Source organism: Prionailurus viverrinus, chromosome C2 (genome assembly GCF_022837055.1).
Source record: "Prionailurus viverrinus isolate Anna chromosome C2, UM_Priviv_1.0, whole genome shotgun sequence".
Classification (NCBI taxonomy): Eukaryota; Metazoa; Chordata; class Mammalia; order Carnivora; family Felidae; genus Prionailurus; species Prionailurus viverrinus.
The window spans coordinates 33,619,972-33,639,928 of record NC_062569.1 but is presented as its reverse complement, the minus strand read 5'-3'; the positions used below and the strand labels follow the sequence as shown (position 1 = coordinate 33,639,928).

Below are 19,957 nucleotides of genomic sequence, written 5' to 3'. Positions count from 1 at the left end.
GATATCAGAGAGGAGATACATCCTTTTGGTAAGGCACCCTAGCTGAAAGATGGCATAGGCTGAGAAATATGAGCAGCCATCACTACTATCCTGTGGGGACAACCTGTTCCAGAAGCAAACCAACAGAGAGGAAAGCAGAATTGAAGTATGGGCAGGAAAAAGTAGAACCTTGGTCATATTCCTTGATCCAGCTGTGTCTGAAGCCAACGCTGGCCTCAGGTATCCTAGTTACCTTAGTCACTACCCAGCTTGTCTTAAAGTTATGCAAGTTGAGTGTTTATACCTGCATTATTCCATTATGCTTATCATCCCCATTCCATAGAAACCCACCCTCAGAGAGATTAAGTCCTTTGCTCAACCTAATACAAGTGGTATGGCCTGGATTTGAGGTTGGGCTGTGCTGACTCTATAGCTCATGTTGCTTCCAAAGCTTGATTCAGCCCCAGTGAGTACAGCTAACTGAGCTGGTGAACCCAGTTCTTGACAGCATTAAGAGGACAGGCATTGGCTCTCTTGTTTTACTAGCTCATGGGGAGGCCAATGACATTAGACGCTTCAGGCTAGTGCACTAAGGGTCAGACAGGCTAAATGTGGTTCTTGGATCCCATGCCACATGCCTGGCTGCTCAGGAAATCCCTTTTTATTCAGGCTTCTCAACTTTCAGGAACCACTAACTGGGCTGGATCAGATCTAGTTGGCCTCCAGGCAGCCAAGCTACAGCTGAGCAGACAGATTCTGCAATGAGAAACACTCCAGGAAGATACCCTCAGCTTTGAGGTGCTGAGACTTCCATCTCCACTTCCTGAAGCTCAGGACAAAAGAGCAGCAGTTGTTCAAATGTGAGATCATAGTATTTTTAATAGTTAACAAAACATGCAGGTCAATAGTCACTGCATATACAATAGGACAGAGCAACAACAACAACAAAATTACAAGGCACAGTCTAACTCCATAGAGGCTTTCAAATGACGTGTTGGATAGAGAATGTGCTAATTAAAAACCCACCTGAGACACACCTCAGTGTCTCAGACTGGCCACGGCTTTCTGGTGGTAGGAAGGAGAGCTCATTGTGCCCATGGCTTTCAAGTCAAATACTGAGAACTCTTTACAATCTTCATGCTCTAGGTTGTTCAGTTTTGTCTTCCCCATCCCTGGTTTTTTTTTTTTTTTTTTTGGTTTGTTTCTTGATTTATCTATTCATCCTTTATCCCATCTCAGACAATGAGTTCCATGAATACTCTGAGATAGCCTCAAACCATTGCTGTCTCAGTGAGCAGGGTCTCTGAGTTTGTTTTGGCCGTTGGTGAACAAAATTCCTTTCTGTTGAATGGGCTGTGATCTGCATTTCCCCAGACAGAATCCGTCCCACCTGAAGCCCCCTATGAATATTCACCATCTCCTTAGAGGCCACTTTTATATGCACTGTTGATGTGAGGACTTTTTCCCCCAAGTAATAACCCAATGGTGAGATTCCCCCATTGCCTGCTGCTCCCTGATTAGGTAATTTGAGAGATTCCCCCCCCCCCACCTTAATTCCCAGGGTGACTATTCTGGCTCTGGTGTCGGGATAGAATTCCGGTAACCTGGAAGGAGTGTAGGCTTCCTACAGCAGTGATGTGAACACCAGGAAGGCGTGCGGCTGCAAAGAGCTTTTGGTTCTTGAACATCCAATGTGGCAACGATTGTAGGTAAATTTAGTGAAGGGAAGAGCTCTCACAGTAACAAAGGTAACCACAATGCCAAGTATGTGACCTCTGGCCATGCAAGTGTGGGCATGTATCATTTGGAAATGTAACATTACATTCAGGGTCATCACTGTTTTCTTGTTTTTCAAAAGAACTTGTTTCAACTCACTCCCTAGGTTTCATCCTTTGGTTTTTACAGGGTTACACTGTATTTATCATGTATCGTCACAGTCCTGGAGAGCCCAAAGGGAAACAATTCGGATGAGTGAGCATTTCATGGAATTCAAACTTAAGTGCGATTTTACAAAGTCCTTATTGACAATATCAAAAGCCATTATTTTTTCTTTTTCTTCTATTCAAGTGCAGGGGTGAGGCTAATTCACAGAGACAGTGTATCATTTCACTAATATATTATTTATTCTAATTATATTTAGAATACCAAATATACTCAGATTACCCACAAATACCCTTTCCTCATTCTTCTAGGGACACTTTCTGGCCTGCGACAGAAAGATGACCTGCAGTGGAGAGGTCAGGAGACCCCTGGGGGGTGTCTTGCTGGAATTAGCAGATGCCAACAAAAGCAGAAAGCTTTCTTCAAACTGAAATCACTTTGGTCCAGGTAATGTTCAAGATCACAGTGTAAGAAAACTCAGATAATGAGCTGGAGACATTACATATCTCTTTCCCCATCACTTCTTCTTCAATCAGTGTTTATTAGTAGCCAGGTTGGCGGGGGAAGTTAAAATCAAATAGCAGAAAATGATGTCTTTTGATCGACTCTCCTTTTTTCCTTTCAGAATTGTTCTGGGGGATGAGTTGGGAAATAGATCATTGATGGGCTATTGTCTGATAGGAATTCAAACCACATTCTATCATCAGATGAGGAAGGTTAAATTAAAAAAAAAATAGAGGATTGGAAACTGTGAACTATAGCCTCTAATTCATATCTGATAACTCGGCTGTTTTTGTGATGGAGCATTAGAGACAGAGACATGTGGCCCAGACCATCTAGCCTCTTCATGGATGAAATCAAGGTTTTTCTAACTTCCAACTGTGAGTCAAAAGCAATCAGGAGTCAAGGTAAAATCTCCTTGTTTTTCGAGTGCACTCTAATTGGTGGGGGGGTTCTTCTGCCCATGCCGAGGTGTCTTGGAGTTATACATAGTCGTACTTGGAAGGATGAGACTGTACCTCGTCCTCTGTGCGGGCACCCCCATCGTATATCTTCTTGTTTTTGCTGTTGGGCCCAAAGCCAGTGCTGGCCTTGAAGCCTCCCGGCTTGTAGCCGACATTGTGGCCTGAGGCATGATAAGACACGGCTTTGTAGCTGAGAGAAAAAGAAACATTCCGTGACCACAGATGTATTTGATAAGAGGGAAAGCCACTCCATTTCCCCTGGAATGTCTCTGTTTTAGCCCTGAAAGTGTCCCAGGAAACCCTTAGCCCTGGGCAAACTGAGACAGGTGGTCACCCCCAGGCTTTGAGACACCAGCTTTTCTGCCTCTGCATTGGAGCAGAATTTCTTGCCTTGTATTAAGCCAGTCATTAGTGACCAGTGAGTTCCCGCTGTTAATCAATTAAAATGAAGCTGAACCAGAAACAATGTCCAGGGGAACATGGTTAGGCCAAAAAAAAAAAAAAAAAAAAAAAAAAAAAAATCCAAGAATTTGTGAGTGCGGAGGTGCATACATGGAGCCCATCTCTTCTAATCTGCACAGTTTATGGGTAAGCTGACAGAGGCCCAGAGAAGGCAAATGACTTGTTAGAACTCACAGGACTAGTTAGCACAGAACTGGACTAGGATTGAGGTCTCCCAGCTCCGAGCCCCTTTATGGGGTTACAGTGGGCTTTCTCTGCAGCAGTACTTTGGCATTTTGGAACAGATGCCTCTTTGTCGTGATCGCCTGACCTGTGTATCAGGCAAGGGTTAGCAACATCCCTGGGCCCCACCCACTAGATGCCAGGATCACCCCCACCCCACCCCAAAGCTGCAACAATCAAGAGTGTTCAGTTGTTGCCAAATACCCCGTGGAGGGCAGAATTGTTTTCAGCTGAGAACCACAGAGTTACAGAATACTGGAGTCTGAGGGAACCTGGAGGGTATTTTTCTCTCTCAAACAGGATTATTCCTACATCTGCTCAGCTGAAATGTTCCTATTCTGTTCTTTAGGTCCCCCATAAAAGAGAAGGCTCAGGATCCTTCAGTTAATAAAGTTCTTCAAAAACCCAGACTGATCCTTCTGGCTGCAAATTATACTTTAAAATGGACTCGGATGAAATGTCTGATTGCACTGGGATGGGGAGACTCACGTGGTTTCCTCAGGCACCAGGCCCCGGCAGGCAATGCACATCATCACACCCCCAATTAGCGTCAGGCCTCCAGCGACCCAGCCCACGAACAGGGCCGAACCAAAGGTGTACCTGAGGGGGGAAGTGAGGCCATGAGTATGGGTGACTCCACTCTCAGACCCTACCCGCTGTGCCTGGCCATGCCTATCCTCTCTGTCAGCCCTCCTGGGGGTTCCACACCTATCCCTGACCATGCCGCTGAACGCTTCTTTGGGTCACAGCTGACTGAACGAGGGACCCTGGAGAACAGAAGTGGGACTGAAGCTAGTCAGTAAAACGGCTGTGGGATTTTCAGGCCCCTGGCATCACTCAGGCATGGAATTAATTATAAGTCTCTACTCTCAGAGAAACATCATTGGAAATCCCCCTCCCTCCCTATTGGCATTGGGTGGGGGGTGTCTTCAAGGTTTGGCAAGAGAAATTTGAGAGATATGGAAGCAGTCTGAAGTTATTATTTCTGAAGGAATTTTGGCCCCTCGAGTTCTTACTGTGGGCCAGTAAGCTCTCATCTTACCTAACTCAAGTAGCCCTGGCAGCTGTCCACGCAGGTAGGAGCATTATCGTCAGGAAGAACTAATGTGAAGTGACCATTCATTCTTTCATTTGTTTACTCATTTGTTCAGCAAGTATTTATTGAGCTCCCGCCGTGTGCCTGGCACTGCCCTGGCACACTGGGATGCAGGGGTGACCAAGCCCTCACTTTCATGGTGCTTCTACTCCAGCTCACACTGGAACTCAAACTTGTGGCGGTCTGACTCCAGTGCTGGTGCCCTTCCCCTGGGAGGGGTGCCTCCATGGGACTCAGTTAGATCTGACTGGGATTGTCCAAGAACCAAGTCTCCTGAGAATAGAATAATTTTGATTCCACACGGACCTCTGTGGACAGTGGGGAGAGTGGCCAAAAACTTTTAGGATGTCACTGGGTATTTCCGTTGGTTAGAAAGTTACCGACTTTCGTTCATCTCCAAGAGCCCCACAGAAAAGGACAGCTCAGCATGGCGGATACCTGCCCTTGGAGGTTTTCCCCTCATGTCCACCGAAGAGCATGGGGCTGTCTGTGGAACACCATGAATCACTAGTATGTTTAAAAGTCACCAACTAAGAATATTATACCAGTAGCTGGAAGACAGCAATGTGTGTGCAGACCTCCACAACCTAAGAAAATAAGATCCTTTAGATGTGCTTTAAAAGTACACACATTTTAGCAGGATCAAAGTAAGCAATATAAGCCTGATGACCAAGCGTAATGTAAAGGGCAAGGCTGGCAGACTGAGCTCAGGGCTTGAAAAAGTTCTGGAAGAACATTTATCTGCAGGCAGTTTTTACTTCCTTTGGACTTGGAAGTGACAGACATTTGTTTTGAAAGCTGTTGGCTTGGAATGAAGAACCCCATCCCACCCTGTTGGCCCTCCCCAGCGTGGCTAGGGGCTTAACACCTAACCTTTTCCTGGGCGTCCTCCCGAGAGGCCCCTGCGTAAATCTCCTGGGGGAAGTCTTGGTCCCTCAGCCCTGGCGCAGACAGAACCCCTGTCCTCGATACTTCTAAAGATGGTCGAGTGACCACATAATGTTAATGATGACAACCATCACTAGCATTTATTGAGCGCTTACTGACACTGTGATGGGCACCTTTATCACAATCTCATTTAATTCTTCCAACAGCATCATTTTGCAGGATTTCTCACTCCCATTTTACAGAGGAGGGGATTGAGGTTTAGAGAGGCTAAGTAACTTTTCCAAAGACCCAGGAAGGACACAGGAGCTACTGAAATTCAAATGCAGATCCTTCTGCCTCCAAAGCCTTCATTGTTCATCATTAAGCTAATACTATCTTCTGGGCAAGGGGAACATGAGGACTGAGGTCTCCTTCTTTCACTTAGATCCTCTTCGTCAAGGTTAGCAAACTTAAATACCTAACTAGGACAGCTAAGAAATTTAAATGAGTGAAGTGGGGAAAACCCCCACAAGCATAATGATAAATGGCCTCAGCGTTGGGACATTTGAGAGTGGTGGGGATAAACTGGAGAGGGTGAGCTCTTGCTAAGAGGGCAACTATTTTGCAGCTGCAGAGATTGTTGCCATAGAGAGTGAGGGCCCAGTACTGCTGGATCTGATGTTTTTCTTTTACAAGGAGCTGGAAAAACGGATTGCATACCTGTATGTTTGTGTGCATGTATGTGTGTGTGGTGTGAAATATCCTTGTAGTAAGCACTAATGGTGCTTTGCCCATGTCCCTTATGTCCCTTTCACCATTTCTGTGTTTCTTCTTCAGCTCCTGTGGTCTTTGCCTTTGCCTGCTGGCCCCCATGCTTTCCTTTGGAGGTCAGGTTTTGATTTAGCCACTGGAGCCATTTTGCCCATGTGCACAGAGGCTGATTGGTGCTGAAGTATGAAAGTTTGGGAGTCAAGACAACTCTGAGGTATGTTTCATGCCCCACAGCTCCCCAGGATTGGGCTGAGTCCCAGAATTCATTGCAATTACCCTCTTCTCTGTCCTGGGTGCCTCACTCCCTACCCGGTCTCCCCTTCCTTAATATATCACTTGCACATGAAACCTCAGAATCTGTTTTTCAGGTTCTGTGTTTGAGTAACCCAACATATGACACTTGTAATTTTTAAAAAGTAGTGAATAATTCAAGTTATAAAATGAAGTGTTTAGGCTAATACAAAACACCTCACAAGCTCTGAATAGCATGAAAGCAGGCACTTTGTAGCTTGGGTACCCTTAACACGGCATTGGCAGAGGATGGGATGCTGGGACCAAATGGGGTACCAGAAAGCCCATCAGTTCACTGTCAAGACATTTCTTGGCAGCTGTGTTGTCTTGTGTGACTTCTGGGTAGAGAGGATGAGAAAACAGAAAGAAGGGAAAAACTGCTGCCCATCTATGGAGGAAGGCACTCAGTGAACATTCTAGAATCCTATAGTCTCAATCTCAGGACTGAAGTTGCCTGACTGAAGGATGGTGCAGGTTCTAGGGAGATGGTGTGAGAGGATGATGTGGGTATTAGCACTGTGTGCCAGTGGGGTGGGTGACTCCTCTTGGCAGGGGCAGTGACACAGGTGCCCAGATACTCTGGGTAAGGTAGGCTCTTCTAAGTAGGTTGATCAACTATCCTGACTTGCCCATGAGGGAGGAGTTTCCCAGGATGTGGGACTTTTAGTGCTAAAACTGGTAAAGTCCCAGGAAAACATGGTCAACATACTTCTAAGTTGCCCTTATAACTAAGAGACCGTGGGAAGATCACAGAGAGGATGAGGGGAGCTTATGGGGATCACTTCCTTCTCATTCTTGAAACAAATCAGGAACATGGATGGGGACTGGAGTTCCTGGGAGCCAGAAAGTAATGGATTTATACAACTTCACCCCCTGTCTGTATCCCACGATGGTGTGGCTGGAGAAATACCAAGTGTATCCACTCCAGAGATGATGGGTCACTTAGATATGATATTTACATCACTGTCTCAGAAGAAGGTTTTTTTCTCCATCAAGAATTTACTGCTGCTTCTTGCTTTGAAATATGTCCCTTTGAAGTGGCTAAATGAATATACGTGTTAGAGTTGCTCTTCCAGCATTTAAAAGTTCTACCCTCCTTCAGACACCAAATTATAGTGGGGTTTTGTCTCCCTCAGCTAGACTGTAACCTCCGTGAGGATGGGGAACTTGTCTTATCCCCAGCTTTCAGAACAGCTCCTGGCTCACATCAGGTGCTGTATACATAGAATGAATGAGTGAATGAATGAATGAATGAATGAGAAGAAGAGGCAGCTGTACAAGGAAGAAACATAACATTACTCTTCTCACCTATACTGCACCTTTCTCAGTTCTACTCAAGCTTTCACCTGTCCCTAGTCAGGTTCCTGTCATGGTCTGGGGATGTGGGTTGATGCTCATTTACATGCCTGGGCTAATAGTGCCTGTTTCATTGCCACCACAATGGGGCCTGTGTAAGCATGTTAGATAAATACTGTGAACTGTCGCTGTATTTCAATGCAAATGTCAGCTCAGCCTCAAGTCATAGCACCAAGGATATTTCACTGAAATGAAGTTTATGAATTTACAGATCATTGTTGATTTACGATATGGCATGGTCGCCTCTGATAAATTTTTGCTATTTCAGGCACTGACAGTCACATTAGGCATATGTGTTTAATAGGATTTTTATAACAATATTCACCACAGGGTACTAAGACTAGATTGGAAGCTTACCTGGTCTGAACAGTCTGCACCATCCCACCCATCCCAGTGTACATGTTCGCTGTAGACATCCAGAAGTTAGTAACCAGCATGTTGGCAAACACAGATACTCCAGCGATTGCACAGAGACCTGCGGGCAAAATACAAGAAAGCTCCAGAGTCAGCTTTAAAGGGATCACAACGTTTCTGAGGCAATGTATGCTGAAATGAGTTTAGATGAGCAGGCTGCGAACATTCCATTCATATAACAGAATAGCTAATCCAAGCATTGATTATTGAATTCCCACTATGTGCTAGACATTATGTTAGACTCTCTTAGAGTGCTTAGATTCTCTTATCTCTCTAATTGTGGAGGGATTTGTATGTGTGCAGAAAGAGATTTTTCCATGCATCTTGGGACAAAGGATTAGTAATACAAATATTTTGGGTCTGGTCCTTCGATGGTGTCAAGTGCTCTTTCCTTAAAATCATTTTCAAGAATCTTGCCAAAATAATGTCTTTAGGGACTGAGTCACATGGCTACCTTAGGACTGAGAATTTCTTATAATAATCAGATGGCAGCTAAGGGGGACCTTAACATTCATGATCATTCTGTAGAGCATAATTGGGCTCTAGCCTCAGATCTTGAATCCCAGTGTGTAAAATTCTGATCCATGTTCAAACCATGTTCAATAGGGAGAAACCATGTTTCCTCTGCCAGAATAATTTTACTTTGACATTCCCAGAAAAGCATTTGAGAGAGGGAACCCTGGCTGCTTGTTTACCTGAGATGATGAACATGATCCCAGAGGTCAGTGTCATATTGGCTTTGGCAGAGTCCTCCATGCTGCCTATGCGGATGCACTTCAGGGCAAAGATGGACACCAGCAGGCCGATGGCACCCAGGACAATGCCCACGATCATCAGGGCTCGCACTGCCTGCAGCATGGCTGTGGGGCAAGAGGCAAGACACAAGCTGACAGATGAGACCACCTCTGCATGACCACCAGGCTTTAGTTTAATAAAATAAAGCAACCACAATCAGCCAGCATCCAATTCCTGAGAAATAACAAGTCCATAAAATGTGAACCTTGTCATTGCCAGGGGGTGTGGAATTGTGAGAAATGCAAAACCACCACATAGAATCCTCTGATTGTTGAAGGACCTGCATGTACACAATTGTCTGTAGAATGACAAAAATCATGAACTGTTGGGAGTAGGGACAACCAATGGATAGCTATTTCATTTCCTCATTTTAAAGCCTGATAAGCTTTAAAGAAGGAAGAGGAAATAGCTTGATTAAGGTGACATGAAAAATTACTGACAGAGCTTATAGTAAAACTGTGCGACTTTGGCTTCTATCCCAAACATCGTTCTCCTCTAGTCTTTTCATATGGGCTCATTGCTTCATATTGTTGCGTCCGCTTTAGAAAAACCCGATATTCATTTATAGCATGTGATGAAGCAAGGTTACTAGGTGATATACTAAGGGCACCACGTTTTTGCTTGTTTCCAAAGGGACTACTATAGTCAGGGTAAGCTGTAGGTTTTGGGTATATATAACAGACTGCTATATCACTCACAGGCCTTTCAACATGACCAGTTTATCAGCAGCTCCCTTCTCTGGAAGCAATGGGAGCTGTAGATCCTGCTGGGACTCTCCCCCAGTGCCTCCCCTCCAGATAAATCCAAAGTGGTTTCTAGTGTGTCCTTAATGTGCACTGACTCATCTCAACAGTTTTTTTCTGAGCCCCTATGACTAGGCACAGGGATGACAGTAATTAATAGGTCAGCCATGGTCTCTCCGCTCACGGATCTTATGTTGAAGTGGGGAAAGACAGTCATTAAACATGCCCGCTACAAGCATAATGCATTTACAAAAGAAAGACAGATGAGTCTTGGTGTTTTCCAGAGGGAAAGGCCCCAAGTGTGGGTATTTCTGGTGGAGCAGAACTGAAGAATTGTGTGAAGCAAAGCAGAAAGCTCTATCTTACCCTAGTTATCATAGCCAATTGCTATTTTTGATTGAAAGCTATAAGTCGCTTTTCAGACATGAACAAATCCAGTCCACATTAAAAAACCCCTGCAATGTCGGTGATATGATTACCTTCATTTTATAATTGAAGAAATTGAGACAGAGAGGTTCAGGAACTTGCCCGAGGACATATTTTGAGGGACAAGCAAGAGCTGGGGGTCAAACCCAGAACTATCTCCAAATTGTTTTTCCCATCACAGTACATTCCTTTGAGGCACCTAATCCTGGAAAAACAGGCTGCCATCAGGGTACAGGGATCTGTAAGCACCTAAGAGAATGTATCCTCCAAACTCGGAGACTCAGCCATGAAATATCAACCTCTAAAATGGACGCTAAAAATGTATAAAGAAATATTATCTAAAAATCATCTCAGGGAATAACATGTCCTAGGAGATTTTATTTGTGAATGTGACTCTCAAGACAAGGATGTCCTGGGAGGAATTTCTCTCTAATCTCTCCAGGAAGATTTTCATCTCAAATATGGCCAATATCAATGGAGCTGCCAGCTTATTCACTCTAAGGTGTGTATCACAAAGCAACTTGTCATGATGGAAGAATTGGGAATCAATGAAGTATACTGAAAAAGGAGAGGCAGATCATTCAGAATTTGTTAAAGAGCCTTTGGCATTGTCTGAGGAATGGAGGCCCTGTCAACTTTCTCTCTGTGGAGATGATGGTATCCAGCCACTCTAGTTCTATGCCGCTTGATTCTGATTCTCTTCCCCTGAAGCAACTTCTGATTTTAACTTTGCTTCTCTGCTGAGAAGAGAATTCTACAAGCAGCTATATAATCAGTCATGGTCCTATTAGCAACTATATTTGCAGGATAAATATATTGGTTTATGGTGTGGATCAATTCTCTAGGATCTGACCATTCATCCCTGGAAGAATTGAATCGATTAACATTGGCATCTTGAGATTACAGCTGAGTTCTGATGCTAGAGCTGTGGTGACCCCAGTTGGGCAAAGAGAACCAATGAGGGCCTTGGAGTTGCCCTTGGATCCACTCTTAATGTAGGAGGGCTCTAGAGGGCCACCTTTGTTCTCTAAAGCCTTGCTCAATGGTTTTGCTGGCCCCACAGGATACTGGGAACAAACATTCTGTTCATTCCCTTATTAACAAATGCAAGCGTGTGTCATGTACTTGTGTATTCATTTATATTTTTGTGTTTTCACTCAGCACATGTTGGTATGTGCTCATAGTCATATGTTACATAATAATATAACTTATCCATGAATTCATTCATTCATTCATCAAGTATTTTTAAGCTCAAATTCTCTACAAAACCCTATGTCAGATGTTGTAGAATATATAAAGTTTCATGAAAAATAGTCACTGCCTTCAAGCGGTTTACAATCTGGGAAGATCATATTTTTATTGGAAACCTTGAACCTCAAATTTCTTTTCACTTTGGGAGTATATATTCTCATAGTTGCTTATGATGTGGTTCTAGTTCTCTTTAACACATACAATTATACTACTACAAGCCTGGTTCAGGACAGGTATGGACAGGACATTTGCTGGGCAGCCCCAGGCTTCAGGAAATATCCTCCAGGCTATACTGATGTGTATGTTACTACCAGAAAACTGGACATATGGAAAGAGGAAGGGGCTTGACTTTCTCTTCATCTTGTCCTCATGGGCCTCTTGTGAACTTCAAATCCACCCAGAAACTTGCTGGAGATTTTAAAATCTGCTCTTGTTCTGACATTTTAAGCCTTAAGCTATTCAGAAAACAAAATCATTTATCCCTTTTGAGAAACACCTGGCAAAGCATCTGGTTAAAACAACCAAAACCAACCAACCAACCAACTAACCAACCAACCAAAACCAACCAACCAAACAAACAAACAAACAAAAACCAAATAAACGATATTAATTAAGTAGGATAAAGGATGTCCTTTCCTCATTCTATAACAAATTAACATTTCTCCTGGACTCTCAGCAAGGGTGGGGTCATTAACTCTTTAGACTGAGTAGTTTTAATGTTTGTTCTTGAAAACACATCATGAGGTGGCCGTGGCTGAGGCACATGGTCTTGCCTGTCATTGCTGGATTAGAAGGGCTGTGAGATTGGCAAGTGGGAGGTGAAATCACTGTGGACTTGCCTCGTATGGAGAGTTGCTGTTGCTGTGCCACAGGAGCCCTTGGGCACTGGAGCCTGGGCCAGCCTGTCCTGCTCAGCCTTTGCCTCAGGCTGTCAGATGCCCTCTTGTCTTTGCTGAGTCAGGTATGCATGGCAAGGCCTCATTTCCTTCCTGCTATCTCTTGACATCTGGATTTCTGATGAACACTGGCACCTGCTTTGAATCAGGGGTCCACCCTCACCCTGAGCACATTTCTCTTAGCCCGTGGTTGGAAAAGACACAACATTGTTTTATAACTTGTGGGACCACTGTCAGAGTCACAATCCTGGGCCTGGATGCATAGACCAAGTTCTTCCTTGCTTCGGAGATCCCTTGAGGGGTGCTTCTGAGAGTGGGAGCTGTGATGGGGGCAGGTTCCAGGAAGTAGGAGGAAATGTTCTCTACCACTCATTGCTAGAACCGCCCCCCCCCCCATGTCTAGTAATGACAATGGAGATGCATGGGGGTGACCTGAACTTCCTTTCCAGCTGGAAGAATCTACCATCTGGGATTCTAATCTTCCATAGATAGGTACCCAGAGAAACTGCTCCCAAAGGGGGTAGGTTTCTCTTTTAGACACACTGTCTCTTATTTGCTATTCTGAGCAAGAGGCACATAAGCTTATCAGCTGATAACAGGTGAGTCAACGGCTCTATAGACTGATTCCCTGCACCAAAGGTGTGACTACGGCATTCTTTCCAATGAACAATGAGGCATTATCAGACTTGAAGGGTGGGCAGGATTCAGAGCTGACAGAAGCAAACAGAAAAATGGGAACTCAGTGTTCCCTCCCTGTTGCAAAATATCTTATTCCCCCAAACTAGCTATGGACTGACAGGCAAGGTGGGTTTGGGTGTGGTTCCCAACCCTGGTTGCACTTTAGCATCTCTTGGGGGAGCTTTTAAAGAAATATTAATGTTTTGCCTCCACCCCTAGAGACTTGCATTGAATTGTTCAATAACATAAAATTTCAAGGAATAATTTGGGAAAACAACCCTCAAGAGGCTCTGGAGGAGGTGCTTAGAGCAGGGACTTGAGAGGAAAGAGTTCCCAGGGGCTGACATCCCTGAGCTAGCTGGGGTATGGGTGTGAGGCTATGAGACAGCAAATCACCAGGAGCCAGAGGCCTGGACCTGAGGCTTTTGTTGGTGGTGGTTAGAGAGGACCCATACCTCAGGCACAGCTTGGCTTCAGATTGGAGGCAGGGGAGGCTGATGGAGGAGTCCAAAGGAGGGGAGCCCAGAGAAGGGAAATCTGAGGCCAGGCCTCAGAGAAAAGGCCCTTCAGAACAAGGGTGAGAGGGCCTAGTTTCTCCTGACATCTCAGGGAACCAATATGGAAGTCCTTTGTGTCCCATGAAATCCTACAGAATGGTGTGATGCCAGGTAGGTGCCATTCGGCAAATCTTTTAACCTCACTGAAGCTGAATTTCCTCAACCCTGGAGCTGGGTAGAGATATCTCTTGCACAAAGATGTTGTGAGGACCAGCTGCTTTGGCTGGTACTAACTGTATAAACGTGAACCCTCTCATATGGTGATAGAATATGGTTGAGGATTTGAAAAAGCCATGCATGAGGGAGGATGAGGGGCGAGAGGGGAAGCAGATTGGAGAAGAGTAGGAAGCGCAAGTCCTGGGCCAAGGCAGAGAGAAGATCAGGAAAAATGGACTTAAGATCTGGCTGTCAACGAGGAGGAGGGGCAGGTGAGACAGTGAGGGGTGAGGCGCCGTCTTCATTGTCCTTCCTTTTTGACTCTAAGGTGGGGTCCAGCTACGTGACTCTGGCCATGTGTGTCTCCACCAAGAAATGGAGACCCCCCCACTGACTAGTCCACGCTAGGGCCTGATGCTTTGCGTGTGGCTGCCCTGCTGTCAATGCAACCGCCACCACAATCACAAGCTGAGGACGTGCTCTGATTCCTGCATTTGCATAGGGCAAGCGGTCACAGTTTACGCCTCAGGTACAGGTCCTCTCCGGCTTTGCAAATATGTCCTCAGTTCTCTGTGGGATCTTCTGATCTATGTTAGTGGGGACACATTTGGATGTGTGTCCACATATTTAAAAAGGTATGTTTGGGCCAAAATAGATTTCTTTCTTGAAGAAAGGGGAAAGCAGCTTGACCAAAAACCAAGGGGCTCCCCCCGATTTCATTTCAAGTTTATCACTAACTTATAACCCCTTTACCTCTTAGGGCCAGTTTCTTCCACCAGACATCGGGAAAAGACAAGCTGGTTTCACAGGATCAGGAACACTGGACTTAATGTCAAATAGCCAATCGTAAGGAGAAACACACCAGGTGGCTCCTTTAGAAAGGGTACTGGAAAGCAGTTTGGTATTTTTTTTTTCCTTTATGGATTTGTGCTTTAGATTTTGTAGAATTGTTTCCTGGGTTAAATGTGGTTTCACTAAAACTGCCCATTCCTGGGTGTGTAAATATGATTGGCAGGTTGATGGGACACTCTTTAGGTCTTCAGTGGCTGTTGGTTTTTCACATTGCTAGAGAAAGGGGGCCAATGTGGCCAGTTGTATGAAAGAAAACTCAAGACCTTTAGTGCCTGCAAAGAGGCTGGGAATCAGTGATGTGCCAGAACACACACTGGTAGCATGGGGGACTGAAAGAAGAAAAAGAGTACCCTAAATAATATTTGGTTTGGGTATTTGGATTCATAATAGATGCTTGATTTTGGAGAAGAAAAAAACCCTGGAAGATCAAATGTCCTGTTTGAGAGATTTGGGTGGTGTAGACAGGGCAGTAATGACTGACTGACACCAAGAACCAGATCTGCTAAATGGATTGCAAAGCCCTTTCACACAAATACCTTATTGTGAGGCATTTCACAGATGGGGAGAGCAAGATTGAGAGACCTAGCTGGCCAAGCTAGCCCTTGATCCCAGTTCACCTGCCTTTAACTGTAAGGCCCTGCCACGGCACCAAATTCAATCCAAATATTTGCAAACACATTAGAAAAAATATCACTTGCCTATGATGTCATCATGGGACCAGGGACATGAATTTGCCAGGTCTCTGCCTCCTCTCCACCCTGTTCATTGACAGCCCTCTGCTCTCCTCCCCCCACTGTCTCCAGGGCAGGGGGTGGGTGGGTGGGAAGGAAATGACACACAAGTCATCCACTCTTTAAACTCGGTACTCCTAATTGTGCATTGTGACGATATGGCTATAAATGGGTCAAGGTGCAGATGTACCCTCTACTCTTAGCGTGCTCAAGCGCAGGCCAATCTCTTCAATTCTAAAGGCAGCTCCTTGTATCTGGAATGTAGAAGCAGGGCCTGAGCATGGGCAGGGCTAAAGACACAGACTTGGAAGCGTTTCAGCCTTGTGTTCATTTCCTGCATCTGATATCTCCTGTCCATGGGAGCTTGGGCACCTTACCTTGTCTCCATATCTGAGCCTCAGTTTCCACTTTTGTAAAAACAAAGCTGATACACATTACCCTGTATTGCTGTGAAGGTTCAACTGGTAGGTCTATGTGCAGAAATGGTCGGTTTTTATTTCTGGGCACTGTCCTTGGAGAATGACACGCTGCTCTGACTGTTTGGAATATAATGAGAGGGCGTCTTGGGCTATAAATTATACAGAGCTGGTCATATATAGGTAAATAGTCCTGCTACTACAACCATTTACCTCATTAATCTATCTGTAGGTTACATAGTATAGCTAGTTGAATGGAATTAAATTATTCTATGGCTGTAAGTTCCAACTAAACGTGATACATTTTTATCAGATGAATGAAGGGTATGTGAGATTTTGCAAGAAAAGAGCTTATCCTTAGGAAGAATTGAATAATTGGCAGTGATTATTATGACTGTTAACTGAAGTATTACAATGGTATCTGCCTCATGCTTTTATAGTAACTTTAAAGCTTAATTCTCTGCTGCAGGCTGGTACTCCCCTGAGCTTTAGGTCAAAATTAAACTTTCAACCTTCCATTTCTGTCTCTGGATGTTTCACCCAGCTCCTCTGCTTCAGTCTCTCTTCCCTCGGCCCCTTGTCATGCTCAAGAAAATGTTCTCAGCAGCTGTTTCAGTGCCCTCTAGGTCCTGAGTAGTTAATGTTACCCCTTTCAGCTTCCTCCGGAGCCCTACAAGTATCTCTGGGCCACCCTCTGGCCTTCTCTCTGGCTGCTCTGTCTTCTTATGTTCCTGCCTTCAGGTTTTGAGGGTCTTTTTAGCCTATTCCTTCTGGCAATCTTCCCACCTGTCCCCTACATTAGTCAGCCAAATCTTAAGTCACCAAACAAATATTTGCATTTTGGGATGCCAATTTACATTGTAGTCACTTTTGCTGCACAAAAGCCTCGCTATTCTTTTTTTTTTTTTTTTTTTTACTTTTTTTTAACACTTATTTATTATTGAGAGAGACAGAGCACGAGCAGGGGAGGGACAGAGAGAGGGGAGACACAGAATCTGAAGCAGGCTCCAGGCTCTGAGCTGTCAGCAAAGAGCCTGACACGGGGCTTGAACTCACACACTGTGAGATCATGACCTGAGACAAAGTCGGATGCTTAACCGACTAAGCCACCCAAGCACCCCGAAGCCTTGCTATTCTTAAATCCACGCTGTTCTCCATGGCCATACATTAATAGTGATTTCAAGTATCTCTGTTTCTGCATATTCAGGCCCAAGAAATGTTTTTCCTGGCTTTTGGTGGAATCCTGTTCCCCTGACTCAGACAGGCAGGACTGGGATATGACTCTGTGATGGCTGCCTGGAGCTTTTCAGCTCTTCCAACTTGCGAGCAGTGTCATAAGGGTGGATGTGCCCAATGTTATTAGAGTGCCTGGGTCTGGTACAGAGATCTGGGGGATCCTATTCAATTTAGGGATGTGAGGAGGCTTCACAAAGGAGGTCATATTTGGGCTGGACCCTGCATATGAGAAGATTCATGGAGATGGCAGTAGAGTGGTAGAGGGGGTACTTGGCAGTGGGAGAAATGGGTATCCAGGATCAAGCCTAGGGTAGAGTAAATGGACAGGGAGAAGCAGAGGCTGGGGGGCAGAGGAATTGTAAGAGTTAAGTCAGGCAAGATGAGGGAGATAGGAGGGCATGGGTGTCAGGCAGTCATGTCTACACCTAATTAAGCTGCAAATGGGGGAACCATGGAGGGTTTGGCTTTTAAAATGCCCGAGAGATGAGAACTGAGAACTGGCAGTCGGTGATTGGAAGATTCTACCCGATCTGCCATAGTCAAAGGAGCAAACACTCTAGAGAGATGAAGGATAGAAACCAGACTGAGAAAGACGAAGAGCGACAGGTGATAGTAAAATGTATTCTTTTCATTTGGTTGTCAGTGACCCAGGGAGAGACAGAACTTGACAATGATCAGAATCATGAGATCTTGTAGGAAAGGAGGATATAAGCCTAAGTGAGGAGGAGAGATGACAAGAAGAATAGGGGCTGATCAGACAGGATGGTGTGGGGCCCCATGTGTGGAAAGAAACAGAATGAGCAAGAGATTGGTAATGTATGGTTTGGCCCTGAGCTGAGGTTATTGAGCATGAAGTTATGGGATGTCATGCCTCAATTTTGAATATGAGGTCAATCTTTTTCCTTCATTAAACCAATTTTTTTTTTAACATTTATGTATGTTTGAGAGAAAGAGAGCACAAGCTGGGGAGGGGCAGAGAGAGAGAGGGAGACACAGAGTCCGAAGCAGGCTCAGGCTCTGAGCTAACAGCACAGAGCCCAATGCGGGGCTCGAACCCATGAACTGCGAGATCATGACCTGAGCCGAAGTTGGATGCTAAACCGACTGAGCCACCCAGGCGCCCCTTTTATCTTCTTTTAATAGTTAAAATGAGATGTGACTCGACAGTCTATGGTCTTGCACCTCCTCCCTTCTGACCTCTCCCTTCACAGGAGAGCATGATCCCTCTGCGCTGTCTTCTTGTGGCCAGGTCCCACCTGCCTTGCTTCCCTAAGCAGGTCTCAGTTAGTGATCCTGCTGGTCCTGCAATAGGAATGGCTTCCAAAATGCAGTAAAAACCCGAGTTCTGCTCTGTCACCCATCTTCTTTTTCTTTCCAAAAATGAAGATAAATTAGTTGAATTGCTTTTCATCATTCAATTTCAAGTGCTTCGAAGACTCTTAACAGTTTCGTGCAAGTTTATTTCCATCTACCTGTTCATAAGGTGTTAGTTTCAGAGTGGCAAATCAAACACTCTTCCCTTCCTCACCAAACTCCTATCTTGGCCACTCCTTGGAGCCACTGATTAGACTGACCTTTTATTTTCTTTTTGCCCACCCTCTTTCTTTAAATACGAGTCGCTTTCATAATATCTAGAATGCAAAGTTCCTATGTGCATGTTTGAAATAATTATCTGTATTAAAAGCAGGGGTTTAACTTCATCTTCAGGGGTGAAAAGATGTCACATTTATAATTATATTTATATTATGAAATTACTATAATATAATTATAACTTATTCTGGCATGCACTGTTTCTTAGGAGTGCACACTAGAACCTCTTAACGCAAAGCAAAAAAAGGATATTTATAATTTAATGGCAATATACATTTTCTGACACTTTCAGAGACTCCAGCTTTTCAAAGCAAAATTGAATTGAGTTGAAAATGAAATGAAATTAGTTCTCCATAAGCGTTTTGGGCTAGAAGAAAATAATTCACCAACCTACTTCCTTGCTCCCACGTATGTGCAGGCAAGAGCAAGTCACATGCACACAATTTTCTCCTTTGAGGACCATTAGTCTATTCTAGTATCATGAGCATGCTTACCCTTACAACAAATCCCATTCTTCTCACCACCCGCAATTCCTTTGACTTGAGTATGAATTCTCCGATTTTCTCCAGGACAACTATAGCCCTCTTTGTCATGGAGCCAACTTCTCTCATTCACACCTTTTATTCTGAGCTGCAAGGGTCATACCCAGAGGTGGGGAGCGAGGCTCAGTCCCTGGTGTGATTTCTGAGGTCCCTCCTGGCTGCAGGGAGCACAGACACCCCTCCCCGGCCCTCACCTGCTCAGGGCCCCCGTGCTGCAGGGCCTACCTGGAAGGCCCAGGATGGTGAAGTAGGGCCTGCACTCAGTGAACCCTGAGCTCTGCCTCACGCAGCTCCGCCAGAGCCCCTCGTACTGGAACACGGAGGTGACGGGGTTGTCGTACAGGTCCTGGGTGCTCCACATGTCCATCCCCGTGGCGGCGATGCACCCCGCCAGGCCCAGGAGGGACAGGAGGAAGCCCACCACTTGGCACGTGGTGGTGGACATGGCCTCGGCCCCGCGCGCCCTCCACCCGCTGCCCGAGGTCTAGCTGCACCTTCCTGCTGTGCAGGGTGTGCGTGGGCCAGTTGTGCTCCTGAGCGGAGCTGCCCTAATCAGATGGTTTCCCTCGGCTCTTGGTGTTTGCTCACTCTGTTTTCTTTAGATAGTTCAGTTTCACTCTTGGTTCAAGGGTATTATGTTTTCATTTGTTAGGGAAGCGGCCCCAAGAGGCACTTGTCCGCCGAGCTGCGCAGGCCCAGCTGGTGTGGGAGCAGAGTGGTTGGAGTGGACACCCTTTCTGAAGGCCTTGCCAGCCTCCCTTGTCCGTGGCTCTGGCTGTGACAC

The 19,957-nt window shown here is 45.2% G+C and overlaps 1 protein-coding gene across 1 annotated transcript; it reads right to left on the bottom strand.

The window, feature by feature from the left end:
* Positions 1-2,843: 2,843 nt before the first annotated feature.
* On the bottom strand, positions 2,844-19,618 carry CLDN18 (claudin 18). Its single transcript, XM_047876282.1, has 5 exons — positions 19,399-19,618; positions 9,000-9,164; positions 8,248-8,365; positions 3,999-4,109; positions 2,844-3,015 (listed from the first exon to the last, which is right to left on the bottom strand). The coding sequence occupies exons 1-5, from the start codon at positions 19,616-19,618 to the stop codon at positions 2,844-2,846; spliced, it is 786 nt and encodes a 261-aa protein (XP_047732238.1).
* Between the last annotated feature and the right edge of the window lie 339 nt (positions 19,619-19,957).

Bases quoted from the DNA above. Each gene is read 5' to 3' on its own strand.
- CLDN18 (XM_047876282.1), bottom strand. From the start codon at position 19,618: ATGTCCACCACCACGTGCCAAGTGGTGGGCTTCCTCCTGTCCCTCCTG. The intron at 9,165-19,398 runs GTAGGCCCTGCA...CTTGCCCCACAG, and splicing joins CACCATCCTGGGCCTTCCAG to CCATGCTGCAGGCAGTGCGA. The intron at 4,110-8,247 runs GTAAGCTTCCAA...TTCCCCCCTCAG, and splicing joins GTGCAGACTGTTCAGACCAG to GTACACCTTTGGTTCGGCCC.